Genomic DNA, 14,942 nt, shown 5'->3' with positions numbered 1-14,942 from the left:
AATGATGCTTTTGGGGCAGGTTTTAAATGCAATTTGTATTTAGGACTGTCTGCCTCGCAATGGTTGCAGTTTGCATTTTTTTTTCTTTTGGATATTAACTGAAAGGCGTTGGGCTTGGTCTCTTTTCTAATACAATAAAATGTTTTTGATTTTTTTCAGTCATCCTTAACTACTACACACAGCTAAGTGTAATAATTTCTCTGGTGCTGATCCCCACACATTGTAAGTCCACATAGCATTAATCTTTGTGACCTTTGCCCAAGACTGAGGGAGATGCTTTTATTAGCTAGCTTTCATCCTGAAACCTATGAAGAGAATAATACCCTGTGTCAGATGACCAGCTTTGGGTGGGCCTCAGAAAAGTTTAGTTACAAAAAGAATATGGCATTCAGCATGGACCCCTAGATTTAACACTGAGACTTCCTGTATAAAACTGAAAGCTTTCAGTCCCTACCTGGAGAACCAAGCTGTTTATTCTGTTATCACACATTTAAACCCCTCTATTTTCATAATGTTTTTCCCTGGTATGTTTTTGTTTGGTAAGGCATATCACATCCACATGACATGTGGCAACCTTTTGTGCCAACACTATTCTCAGGGCTCACATCATAAGTGGATGGCACACAGGATCTGGCATACTCCCTGAGTCACGGCTACCAACCAGTCGCACTAGCCTATTTACTTCAGGGACTGATGGTCCTATGACACAGAGTAGAGAATGCATATAGTTTGATTAAAGAAAAGTACATGTGGACTGCATTTCTTTTTCCAAACATGGGCACCTAAGGGCTACATTCTTGATCCTTGGGTATCTTTCATTTTTTTCACCCCACATCCCATGACTTTGGTATTTGACTTTTTAGGTTTTCATTCTGTTTACTTATAGCATATTTATGTCAATGCTCTTGAGGTGGAGGTTAAAATGCAGTCCCACTGTTTGAACCTATCTGTCTTGCAGTGGTTTCTGTTTCCAATCTATGTCTGGTAATTTTGGGTAGGGATTTTTAACCAAATGTTTCTTTGTTGGTTTCAACTATGTTCTGATCTTATGAAGCTTCTATTAGTGGTGAAAGTATGGCACCCTCACCCTGACCTTCAGACAGTACACTCATTCCGCACTACCCCAAAATAAAGTTTGAACTATGTGAACCATGACGGATCACTGAATGTTCCCTGGCCAGCTTCCACCCAATCCCCAATTTAGGTAGAAAATACCTTTTCAACAGGTTTTCAGCTATTCAGAGGCAACATGTAGGCTGGCTGCACATGGAATATGGCATTTATTAATGAACACTTGGATTCAGTATTGGTATTCACTGTTAACACTGAGACTTGCATTTTGTATACTAACATAGATCTCTTTATGTCTTCAGATGAAAGTGATTATCAAAAGATAAATAAAGCCTGATCTTTTGATAAGAATGGAAAGCCTCTGATTTATTTATTTTTGTATTCCAATAGTGGAAAGCTTTTTAACTCTACTACAAACACTCATCCATCTTAAGTCAGCAGTAAGAGACAGCAATCTGAAGGATCAATAAGGGATAATTGTCCCCCACCAATAAAGTCTTGAAGTGGGAGCATAATCTCAAAATGGGGCATACAACCTGTTTTTGTTTTAAAACTTGACATTGTTAGTTTATTAAAACCACAAACTATGTGCTTTTATCCACATGCCACTAGAAAAAAAACTAACAATCTATGAACAGGAAGATTTTAAAATATGTAAATTAAAAATGCAGTACTTAAAGAGCCCAAGGACACTTAAGCTATTATCAGAGTGTGCAGTACTTTAAAATTGTTTTAATGCTTATATTGTCATTTAAGCCAAGGTATGATGAATGAAGTTGGTAGTAATTCACCCTTCTGTCAATGGCAGTATCTATTCTCACATGTTAAGAAAAGGAGATACAGTTTTAAAAGTGGACAGACCAAAGTGTGTCACATTGTTAGCTCTAGTTTTATTGTCATGCCTGAAGGCTTGGTTTACTAACAAAGATATGTTTTTTTTTACTAATGTGAAATAAATGGCACATGGATGGTGAAGGAGTGCCATATAAATCAGCACAAGGGACTCTGAAGCTTGAGTCAGTTTTATTTAATACCACTATAGTAATGAGTGTCATGTATTATGCATGATGCTACGCATGTTAATTTCTCATGAGCTAAGTATGAAGCAGTTGATTTACTTTACTGTTTTTCAAACAGAAATTATGACCAAGGGAATTTGTAGTTTGGAAAAAGGGTGGCTGGGAATGAAGCACTGTTTTTGGTTCAGTTATATGTGAATGTGTAAGTAGAACTTCTAGTTTTCCATTATCTTCAAAGTACCCATGTAGCAACCTAATAGTTACTAAGTACTGTGTGAATAGACATTTTAATAAACAACTTTCAGCTGTACACTTCTAGTCAGTTACTCATCTCCGTGGAACTAGCTTTGCATCTTTTCAGAAAAAAATTAATTAATAAGAATTATTCAAGATTTGCTCTGACTTAAGAAAATGCCCGTAAATTGAAATCTGTGGATCTTGCAGTCTACAAGTTTATATCTATAAAAGAAAAAACATTTCCCATGTTAATTCTAAAACGTTTTCTCCTGTTTACATACTGGAATATCTGAATGCAGTATTGGATGTATATTTGTCTATGTCTCATCCTCTGAAGTTTCTAGGATGCTACCCCTATTTAGCTATTTCACATCACTGGAGACCTTTGCAACATGTCTCTTCATAGATTTTGCTTGACTGACAGTGTAGCTGCAACATCCGATTCCCTTTGTGGATGATACTTCATCACTGCCACTTTATACATTTAAAGTATTATTTTTCAGGAATGACATGACCAGTCCTATTTTTGTGATTGTTGTAAACCTAGTTCTGCCTCAGTTTATTATAAGGCAGCCTCAAGAAAAATTAAGGTCAGGTACTCTTTATTCTTGAAACAAATAGCAACCTGCTTGGCATTATCTCAGAGATCAGGGGTTCACTTACCTACATCCTGATGGTGCACAGTGTAAGACGTCATATGAAGAAGGAAAACTGACTGCTACAGAATATATTACAGAGTATTATGTGAAGCAGACTATATTACAGAATATTATGTGAAGCAGAATATATTACAGAGTATTATGTGAAGCAGAATACATTAGAGTATTATGTGAGATAGACAATATTACACAGTATTATGTGAAGAAGAATATATTACAGAGTATTATTTGTTGGTTTGTGTCTTTCGACTTTTCCCGGTTAGGGGTCGCCACAGCGGAACTCTGGTCCTCTAATGATTGGTAGTTGATTTTTACGTGCCGAGTTACCAGCCCTGATGCACAGCCTTCAACGAAGGTACGCCCACTCATGCATGTCTCCACGCAGAAGACATTCTAGCTGAGAATCGAACCAGACAGCGTCTTACTGTGAGGCGACAACGCTACCACAAGCAGAATATACTACAGAGTATTATGTGAAGAAAATAAGTCATTAGAGAACATGACCTGGGTTAAATTAGCATCCAGGACAAGAAAAGGTGCTGACAAGGATGATGCGTGGTCATGGGGGGAGGGGGCACTGGCAGTCCCACTGGTGATGCAGATATGCATGTCACCACTAGGGTGTGGGATAAGGCTTTACTACAAAATGCTGTCATTGCCATGATATAAGCAAGATCACAGATATCTCTGTTGTCTGCCCAGATAACAGTCCTCATATAGGGTCCCACACTAGTGATCTAAGGATGATGCTTACTGGCGGGGAACAAGTGAAACCATGTCACATTTTGAAGGCTTGATGGGAAAGATATACAAGAGAGAAAGAGATGCAAAAAAGAAAGAAAATCTCAGTAGTGATGTTTGATTTTGAGACTCATTAGTGCAAGTCTGGGAATAGCAAGTCTGAATAAGCAGCAATGCAGATTTACATATACTAAATCTAAGACTGATGTGTCATAGGGAGTACTACCTTATAATTTTGACATTCCCTGTTGTCTTGTGTTCTCATTTTTTTTTTAATTTTAGGATTCACAATTATGATTCTTGGAATTACAACAGGGTGTAGGAAATATCACCAATTATTTGTGCCCTTCACGAAATGCAGATAGGTTGTAATTGTAACAAGCAAGCTTTGTAAATGTGACTTGCCAGTGTTTTGCCTTTTGTTATTTCCTTTACAACAAGACATTGATATTCACAATCAAGATAAGTTCTGCAGAGCTTTTGTGACTTTGACTGCTTACTTTAATGATATCTCTCTCTCTTAATATGTCTTAGGCATAGCTATAGCATGGACATGTTTGTAGACATTTACCAAATGCTGCAAGCTAGATTTGACAACTAGGAGCAAAGCAGGCTTTGACAGGCCAAATCTGCATGTGACTCTGTTTTGTGAGAGAATTACAGTAGCCATAGAGCCCTTTAGCTGTATGGACACCCTGCTCTCTTTATCATTTTTGGACAGCTGGCTATCTGCAACAGGCATTGTGAGATCGCAGGTTACACTTATGAGTTACTGCAATTGACTCTTGCGATAGATTGTGCATTTTTCATAGTAAGAACTGTGTGGTGTTGGACAGATACTTTAATACAGTGAATGCTTTATTAGATGCAAGTAGGGCAGACGTTTGCAGCAAGCATTAGCTTCATGCAGGGTATTATTTTGTGGCTTCGGCCTGTTGCTGAAGGCATAGAACTCTTTTCTGCAATTCTAGTGACTTAAGTTTGAGTCAGTTGCAGGGGGCTGGAAGTGGTGGAGAGCAGTCCTTCTTGACAGCTCTTCTCCTGTCAGAGTGAGGGCTTCTCTGACAGCTCTTTTCCTCTCGGAGTGAGATTACTGGTTTCTCCTTGCTTGGAAAATGACACCTACTGTGGGACTAGGCAGAGAAGCCAAAGAGGAGTAAAACAGAAAGCCTGCAAACTGAGTTGAGTACATGAAAGCACTTGCACCCAAGCCTTCCTGATATCAGTGCATGATATGCATTCAAGGTGCTGGTAAAGACTAAATGCAGGGAGAAAAACATCCCCACCATCTGAGTGGCACTGTATCAGCATACCTTGTCTCTAGTCCATCATTGTCATGGCAACCATCAAATAACGCATGCACACCACTAACGCCAAATGGTAGAAGGCATAAAAGAGGTTGAAGTATGTCTGAAACATTTCTGACATCAAAAAGTAGCAGTCTTTTTTAATATAGTTATTGCTGAAGAATTTTCTGCATTGAAGATAATACTGTTTTTATGGGTAGCAAAAACAAATCTAATTGACAATTTTATTCTTTTGCAAACTGTGACATTGCTGCCCTTTAAAGAAATTCTACCCTTTTGTGTCATTCTTACTTTAAGTAAACACCATGGCTTGTTAAAATGGCTTGCTCAGAAGATTATGAATTACACCAACTACAGCAATTTCTTCTTTCATATAAGACAGGTAAATGCGTGGAAGAATTAATTCTACAGACAACAGTGTTTTAGTTACATATTTATTTATTTTTGGACTGCTGCAAAAAGAGGTGATTTGCTGTCTTAACAAGCTATAAATTGTTCTAAAATGTATTGTTTTTATAACAATGTTATTTTCTCTTCAGGAGCGGTAGTGTGAGTGGACTCACTCTTAAGTTAATGAAGACATCTGTTACCGAAATGTTGGACACTCTCTCTGATAATGACTACGTCAATGTCGCATCAGTAAGTACAAATATCTGAAACAATAGCTGTGAAATGCACCTGCAGACAGGAAATATTTTGATATTTCAGTCCAGTATTAAAAGCTAACAATTCACACAATGCACATTGTTATGAAAAAATAAATGTAACTGTCACTTATGTAGTGTGATATGCTGCATCTAAACTGAATGGGCTGTACAAAACATCATAATTAATAGCTAACAAGCTTGATGGCAGATTGCAATGCATTGTGTTCAGGAAACCCATAGCAGACTGCAGTATTAAGGAAAGCAGCAGTGACTGTACTGTTGAAATATAATGTTGCAAAAAAATGTATTCTGCACCAACTTCCTGTATTTACGAGCAGTAAAAACAAAGATTTTCTGATCAAGCAGGAAGCATAAGTATTTCACAAATACTGGTGGATCAGTGTTACGATTTTTTTATTTGTAGTTGACTTAGTCTTGACATTTCTAAGTAATGGCTTTCTCCATAGTGTCTGTTCTTCAGCGGTGCTGTAGGCCAGTTGCATCTGACAGATAACTATACTTAGAAAGGAGCTGGACTACTTAATGGCAGTGAAGTCTGCATATTGTAATACATTTACCATCTGCATGTAATTTACAAATTGGACATAAGTCCTAAGAAGATAAGTCTGCATAGCTCTCAACCTCTTATCTCCAGAATCAAGTAAAATCCAGAAATAATCAGTGCCAGTCATAGAAAAATTGTGAGCCAAAATCAGTGATGTCCCCGAAAATTAGTGCCAGTCGAGATGCATAGAAGAGTGTGGCACACCCTAGGAAAGATGACCTGAATGGCATTCATAGCTTCCCACTTTTTATTTTACATTTTCCCTTAAGGTAACTGAGCAACTAATTACAGAGCTCATTGTTTACAGTATAAAAACAAAACAAAACAAAAAATGTTATGAACTGTAGCAAAAGTTGTGAATAGGTGTTGATTAAGTGCATCTGTGAATCCTCTAGTACTGAATTTTCCTTATAAATCTCTATTTGTTTGTTTAGGATGGGAAAGTGAGCTGGACAATAGGAGATATCTTTCAACTATGACCTACTTACACAATCCAGATGTATATCTGAACTTAAGCTACTTAACAAAGAAAGTCCAAAAGGGTTAACAACACAACCTAAAAATAAACAACATTTAAAGAGGAGATACAAAGGAAGGAATATTATGAGAAAACTAAGGAGATGACATGTTAACTTGACAGAATGTAGAAGTATAAGTAGAAAAGAAAAGTGTGAAAGTTTTGGAACCTGAAATAAGTAGGAGAAGATATAGTTAGCCACAACCAGCTAAGAGTTGGACAAAGGGCTAAGAGTAAAAATCCACATGAGAACTTTGCGTAGTAGGTACCACTTTCCACTACTGCTATGTAGGAAAACATGTATAATGTAGATTCAGTGCATTAATAAACATCTATATGCAGTTCATAACAAACACCCTCTGCTGACATACCCTTTTCATCTTCTGGAAGAAATAGAACTGCTCGAGATAGAGGCAAAGTTTAACAGTTTTCTGCAAAAAAGAGAACTCTATTGGCAGAAAAGTCTCAGTGCAGATCACAGACTAAGACACAATGACAATTTTGTTCAAAAGCTGACTCAAACACAGAAACTCTACCCACAAACACGTTTACAACAATGACAATGACAATTTCCATGCCTTAAATGTTCTTAATTGTGCTTACCAAAGTCATGACAAAGAAATGATTAACCTTTACGTGGTCTTCATTTTTTTATTTCTGACCTGAAAGTAGTTTTGACAAATAAATGTCTTACAATATCAATGATTTTCATAATGTTTAGTGATTATTTTACCATTCTTTACATAATTTTATTGTTCCATTTTTAAACTGCGTTTTCCTCTCTGTTTCCTGTTATAATTATATTTAAATAATTTCAGAACAGAGTTTAATGCAAGTCTTTTTTTATATTGCAATATTTTATTTTTTCCATTTGTGTCATCATTTAACAAATAACCATGATTATCCCATTTATTTTGTAGTTATATATGTACAAGTTAGACACACAAGAATAACTATTTGCTCATTCCTTTGTTGTCTGAAGAAGCCCAGCAGAAGCATAGGTTCAGACATTTGATTTTGGCTTTCTTGAGCTACCCTCCCAGACATTAATTTACTTATTTTCCTCCCTTGACCCACACCATCCTTTCAATGACATCATGCTTCCTTCTTTTATTTTATTTTTTTTCTATTTTTTTATCCACATTCTTCTCTTTAGTCTTTGACAGTAATTTTGTTTCCCAGTGTGATGCAGTCTCTGCTGTCTCTGTATTCACTAGTTTTCCCACAAATTCCCGATTTTCAGGGTAATTACATTTCTTATGCATGCTAATGGCAACACTTATTTCCTGGAACAGAGCTTTTCATATGTTTACAACCAGATACTGGTCATACTTTATCAAGATAGAACGGTGACATTTATTATACAAACACACGCTTGTTGCCTGCACCTTTCATTTTCCTAGCATAGCAACATTTCAGTGAAAACATCATGTCATTTTACATTATGTACAAATCTATAGATCCTGATTATAACTATAATCATCTTGTCCATATGATACTATTACTGTCCCTATAAAACGTAACTCTATGTTTACAGATAATACTTTCTATTTCTTTTAATTAGATTTACTCTGGAGAGAAATCACATAACTGTTGTACACAACTTTCTTATTCTCTTTTCAATTCCTTTCTCATCTGGGGTAAAAGCTGGTTGTATCATTTAACCCATTATATCTATTTACAGCCACCTAAATTTTAAAATACTTGTGTTGCCATTACACAACCCCTAAGTAGTAAATACCGGTTTAAACTTTTTCTCTTGATCATTTGTGCAACATTCTCTTTCTTCTCTGTTATTTTATACCTCTGCATACAATGTGGTGCTTTTCAGTCTCTTTACAAAATCTCCCATCAGCAGTCTGGCGTATATACCTGTTATAATGTCTCACAACAAACATGGTGACACTCTACCAGGCCTAGTTCACCCACTCATTTCCTTAAACTATGACCTTTCTTCACTATTCACCTCATTCTTCCAATAATATAGTATACAAACACATCCGCAGGAATATATTTTATCTTTTTCTTTCAAATTAATAGTTTAGAGCCGAACCTAAAAAAGTAGCACCATCATTTATCTGTATTTTTTAAAAACACATAATTCATTGTTGTCAAACTTCACATTCTTACCACTTAATATTTTGACACTGCTTTGACCTGAGCATTTCCTCAGACAAACTGCAATATAATCAACAGGGGATGAGGAAAACCTTCTTTACATCTGTAGCCAACGTCACTATTTTTATGATGACTGATTTAATGTGAATAACATGACTACTTTATTATCCTCATAGCATTCATCCATCTTTTCTTTTTCTCCATATGACCGCTTTCCTTTACTGCACTCTTAAACATAATTTGTTTCACATTATTTACGTATTTGTATCCTTAAGGATATGCAGCAGGGGATGTCTAAACCTTTTATCGTTTATTCTGTCAGACGTGTCTGACTAGATTCAACCCCTAGTCCCTTTTCAGTCAGTGAAGAACAACTGCCATATCTGGTGGAATAATTTCACAGAATAGATCAGTTCATTATTCAGCTATAGACTTTATGTGCCTATTTGAAACCATTCAGTGTTGTACTGCAGTTTTTTCATGTACTGTAACTGGTTGGTATGAGAAGCTTTATTTTAGTATTTATTTTATTTTTATCTCCAATTTTACTGTTTATTGGAAAAAAGAGATAGACTGTAGGCAGACATTCACTATCCCTCCCAAGTGCCCTACCTAGTTTTAATGAGATGAAGCTATAAGCAATGGTGATGTAAACAACATTCAGCATTTTACTGTGACTGCTGATGTAAAAAACATCCAGAATTTTAGTGTGACTGCTGATGTAAAAAACATCCAGAATTTTAGTGTGACTGGCACAAGTGGCACAGCAGGTCACAATATCTACTTTATGAATTATTTCCATCTGTTCAAGCTATATAATTTAATATTTATTTGCATATTGTTTGTGCAATTTCCTCACACAAGTTGTCTTAAGTTATTAGTTGTCTAATTTCTGTGAATACTGATTTTTCAATATTTGTGGTTCATGTAAAAATCTCTATTTTTTTATAGCTGGGAATGTATTCTCTAAATTAGCATGGCATTAACAATTTGCTGAAGCATAAGCATCTTGCCCATTGTACTAAATGTTTTGTATACATATGAATAAATGCGTATATACATATATATAGAGAGAGAGAGAGAAAGAGAGCAAGCGAGAGAGAGAGGAGTAATGCATAACATCACTACAGTATCGTGTCCCTCGTATCAAATGTTGGATGATTCTCTTACTATTATTGATAATAAATCTACACTTATGAAGATAGTTGAACTTGTGCAACTGGTTCAGCTTGGAAAACTGTTTCTTCTTAAATTAATATCTGGAATGGTGAGATAAATAATATTGTAAAGTCCAAATAGAATACATTTAGGAAAGGAAATTTTATCTGCTTGTAATGATCACCCAAATAAAATCTACATGTTTTGAATTTACAGCATGTAGAAGAAAATAAAAAAAATGAAAGAGTGTAGGTCACAACAAAAACCAGGAAGAAAAAGAAAATGACTCATTTCTATAATGCAAAGAGAAAATGTATTAAACAAAAAGACACTGCTTTGGTATATAATACACAGGGAATGACAACAATGCTCAATGTCAAAGCATTCAGTACACAGAAAATGAGATCTTGCTCCAAAAGAGAAGATAGAAAAAAGAGGCACAGGGCAAGCTTAAAGGGAGAAATCTACATTGAACTTGGAAAGATTAAAGAACATTACTGTAAGACAAAAGAGGAGAAAGATTGATGGTGGCAACATGATTTAGGCTGTGGACATATGAAATCGGGTAGATGAGAAATGTATGCTTGCAATGATTTAGGTGATGAAAACAGAGATAATAATAAGCCTAATGATGGGATGGCGTATCCAGAACCTTGATTAAATATGACAGGAGTTTGATAACTCTGCATTGCCTGCAGTTATGAGAATTCCCTGTATTTTTGAATACTGCCAAACTGCTGTTAGTTCCCTCAGGTGTCATTTCTCCCCTGTTTCCCCCAGCATCTTTATCATACCTGTTGTGACCTCACCTTAGTCTGCTGCTTTTCCTGACTTTGTTTTCCTTAGTGCTGTTCTTACTTCATCTATGGTGGTCTCCTCTTCTTGTCTTACCCTAGGCTGTATCTGGGGAAGTACAGCTTCTGTGGGGTTTTCTTCATTCAGAAGCTGCTGGAAATACTCCTTCCATCTGCTTTTGATGTCCTGTGGACTGGTAAGCAGATTGTTGCTGGCATACCTTATGAAGGGTATCAGACTATCTTCTTTATCTTTCTGTCTTTGCATTGCAACTTGATACAGTTCATTGCACCATCTACCGACTCACCATCCAGAAGTTGGCAGAGTGCTTATGATGCCTTGTTCTTTACTATTGAAATTCATTTCTTAGCCTCTTTGTAAGACAACCAGTATTCTTTCCATACCTGCTCTGTCCTTTCTATCTCCCACTTTTTCTTGCACTCCTTTCTTTTAATGACTTACTGGACTTCTGCATCCCACCACCAGCTTTCCTTATGTACCTTATTTCCATACCTGGATTGGCTGCATATCTGCTCTTTAGTCTTCACACATGCTGCTTTGAGGTTCTGCTGTTCTTCTTTGACTCCACCTATTTCCTCTACTTTTTGAGCTGCTAGAGCCCTCAGTAATTCCTTATGCTTTCTCTACACTCAATTTTCAGGTCTTTAGTCTGATCTCTGTTGACCTTAGAGCCTTCTCTGACCATTGCTTGCAGATGATTCTGGCAACCAGTGGTTTATGCTGTGGGCCAGCTGTTTCTCTGGGGATGATTTGCAGTCACTGATTCTATGCCAGTGTCATTTCCTTACTAGGAGAAAGTCTACCTGAGATACATGTTGGCCACTCTTTTATGTGATCTTGTGACTGTCTCTCTTTCTGAACCATGTGTTGACTACTTGCCAAACAGAAGTCTAGAATGGCCTCTCCTTATTTATTCCCATTGCCCCACCCATGTGGTCTCAAGCCATCCTCATATCCTGTTCTTTCTGTCCCTATATCAGCATGCAAGTCTGCTATCTGAATGGCATTTTTTTTCCTTACTATCACAACCCTGGTGTGGGGTATAGGCTGAGGTTATAAATACTATCCTGTCATTATACTGGAGTCTGATCACCATGAATCTGTCACTAATTCTAATGTCATCTCTCATTGCCTTCTGAAGCCTCTCCCTCACCACAATTGCCACACCATTTCTAGCCTGTCCTCCTCCTGAGTAGTAGACTGCACTGCCCTTCCATCTAGTCTCCTGTATACATAATATGTACAGCCTCCTCCTTACCATCATGTCATCAACTTCCAGGCTCGGTCCTGTCAGTGAACCGACACTGAGTATAGCAATTCTGATTTCATTGATTGGTTTTACATCCAGATTTTGCTCAATGGAACTATCCTGTGTAACCTTGCTGGGCTGCTGGATGCTGACCAGCCAGAAGCTTACCGGCAGCACAGCTAATAGCTTAGCCAGGGCATACAATGTCCAAATCACATAGAGTGATATTTTACCCCATCAAGTGGCTAGCTCTGCCATGGTGCGCAGTCTGTCAGCCATGTTCTCCTACATTGAGGATACTGCACACCACAGTAGATGCCCAAAGTGATTGGTCTATACAGCTCCTACCCCTAAAGGGCACCATGTAGAGTCTGTACTGCTGCCTACAACTTGGTGAGTTTGAGATAAGAACACTCAGCATGGAGAACTCGCAAACTCCAAATAGGCATTGCCAGAGACCAAGATTGAACCTTGTACCTTGCGCACGAGAGGCAAAGACTTTAACCACTCTGCCACCTGGTCCCTCTCTGGGTTATGCATAAAAATAGGGTTTCATACATAAAACAGTGATCAATAAATCAGAACAACTATGTATTAATCTAATGATAATAAGATAGATAGCTGGCAGACTAATAAGTAGGACATGGTAAGTATAATAAATTATCTGGACAGGAAAAATTCTAGGTCACAGTCAGTTTGCCCCATGGGGCTGTATCCCAGGCCCATAATTGTTTGCATTGTGTCTTTCAGGTCTATCATTTGCTATTAAAATATTCTACAGTTTGTATTCATATGATCTGTAAATAGAAAAACATTTTTGCATAATGTTGAAGATAGGACTTGCCTTCAAAAGAACTTCACTAGATTGATCACTTGGGCAGAGAAGAATAATATGCCAATAAATATATCAAAACCAAGCAAAGAAGATTTGGGAGACATAGACTGAAGTGAAATACTTAATACAATACACAATTTCTGAAACTGTGGATTCATTTAAGGACCTGGGTATATGGATAGGACCGACTTTGAGATTTTCTTATAATATCAGCCATTTGGTTAATGATAATTATGAGACTATGGGATGCATAAAATATTATAAGTCTAAGACATCAGAAATGATGAAATCTTTGTTTATAAGGCACATTAGACCTAAACTAGAATAAGGAATAATAATATTGAATCCTTTTAAGAATACTAGCATTAGTAAATTGGAGAAAGTACAGCAAAAATATATCAAGGGCATTGATGAACATGATAGTTTAAGTTTTTTTTGGGCACAGACATGGCTGAGATGGAGGTTGCAACAGCACAGGACAGCATTTTAAGCAACTTAACTCAATTAATTGAAAAATTAACGGATAGAATTGACCGCTTGGAACAATGTGGTTTATCACAGGACTTAAACCTTTCTCTTCACACGAATCCATTTGTGGATATTAACGGACTCGATCTAGGCAAACCAGGTAGAAGACGTCTTTCTTCTGGGAGCCAGTTTGATGCCATAGAAGGTGAACAACCATCGACTTCAAGAGAGCCAAATGCAATAAGGAACAACGAAATATCTTCCTGGTTAAATAACAATTATGGTTTTACACCGACAACAAATATTATTACAGGTACGTCAAAAACATTTAATGATAAACTATCTGAACTGGATTATATTCTTCTAAAAGTTAAAAAATTGCAGATGGACAATAACTATTCCAAGAATGTTTAAAAAGGAAAATTGTTCCCAAGGGTTTACGTGTGTGGAGATTCCCTACGGGACTTACAGCTAACTCATCTTTACACATGGATTTAATCAAACTATTTGATAAGTTTGGGTTTGACTACATGAATTTGGTTATTGGTGACAATAAAAAGACTATAGTTTCATTGTCAAAAAAGGCTAAAGAATTTAACATGTCAATGCAAAATGATTCTGCTTTTTCTAGTAATGACTATGATTATCAGCGTATTTTTAAACCAATTGATGAGAAAATGAAATTAATAAAGGACAGAAAACTTAAAAAGTTAGATCGAGATCTTAATTCATATGGGCAAGGTATGGCTTATCCCCCACCCCCAATTTCACAACAATGGGGATCTAAAATGTCGGCTCATGACAGTGGAAATGTCAACAATAGTAATTTGTCTACTATAGGAGAAGAAAGTGATTTGGAAGATAACACTTTTTTAGAATTAGACCAATTCCCACCATTACAGAGATCCGAAAGACTAATACAGCGTCAGCAGTCGTTTCAATATCAAGGTCAGACAAAGAATTGGGGGCCGCAGAATCAAGCCCAGTATTGGGGAATTTCTACCAGAGGGAGAAACAACCAATACAGAGGCCAATGGAGGGGACGCTAGTAAATGAAAGTACTACAAAAAGGCCCAATAAGTAGACTAACACCACAAGAGATTTTACTGTCTACAATTATTCAGATTTTACCTTTGATGACTGCATTTGTGATTTACTTTCACGTGGTGAAACTTTCGTTCCAAGTAAAAAGATGAATGTAGTACAGTCCATCATTGATTTGAAAATATTTGTTAGAAAATTAAACTTAGGTTTATTGTTTCACAATACTGAACAGGTAATGAAACCACTTTATGTTTCAAGTTCTTACAATCCGCCCTTGCATCCTACATTGGAAACATTTGAAAAATTATGTGAGTTGGACTTTCGTAATTTGGACATATTTAATTTTAAGAACAAAACATATAATTTGACAAAAAATGAACTCAATACATTAAATACTATTATGGACACAAGAAATATTAGATTTATAAAGCCTGATAAGGGAGGTGGCATGACTATATTTAACATTCATGATTATAATAAAGCATTAGAAA

General features: G+C 36.6%; 1 protein-coding gene across 1 annotated transcript in view; it reads left to right on the top strand.

The window, feature by feature from the left end:
• The window catches only part of CACNA2D2 (calcium voltage-gated channel auxiliary subunit alpha2delta 2), a 5,241,953-nt gene that overhangs the window by 3,925,998 nt on the left and 1,301,013 nt on the right, over positions 1 to 14,942 (top strand). The window contains exon 10 of the mRNA XM_044078189.1: positions 5,574 to 5,673. Coding sequence (XP_043934124.1) covers positions 5,574 to 5,673 — 100 coding nt within the window. The remainder of the gene's footprint in view (positions 1 to 5,573; positions 5,674 to 14,942) is intronic.

Source organism: Protopterus annectens, chromosome 7.part0, assembly GCF_019279795.1.
Source record: "Protopterus annectens isolate FY-2018-M chromosome 7.part0, PAN1.0, whole genome shotgun sequence".
Classification (NCBI taxonomy): domain Eukaryota; kingdom Metazoa; phylum Chordata; order Ceratodontiformes; family Protopteridae; genus Protopterus; species Protopterus annectens.
The sequence above is the reverse complement of the archived record's forward strand: the minus strand, read 5'-3'. Positions and strand labels throughout refer to the sequence as shown.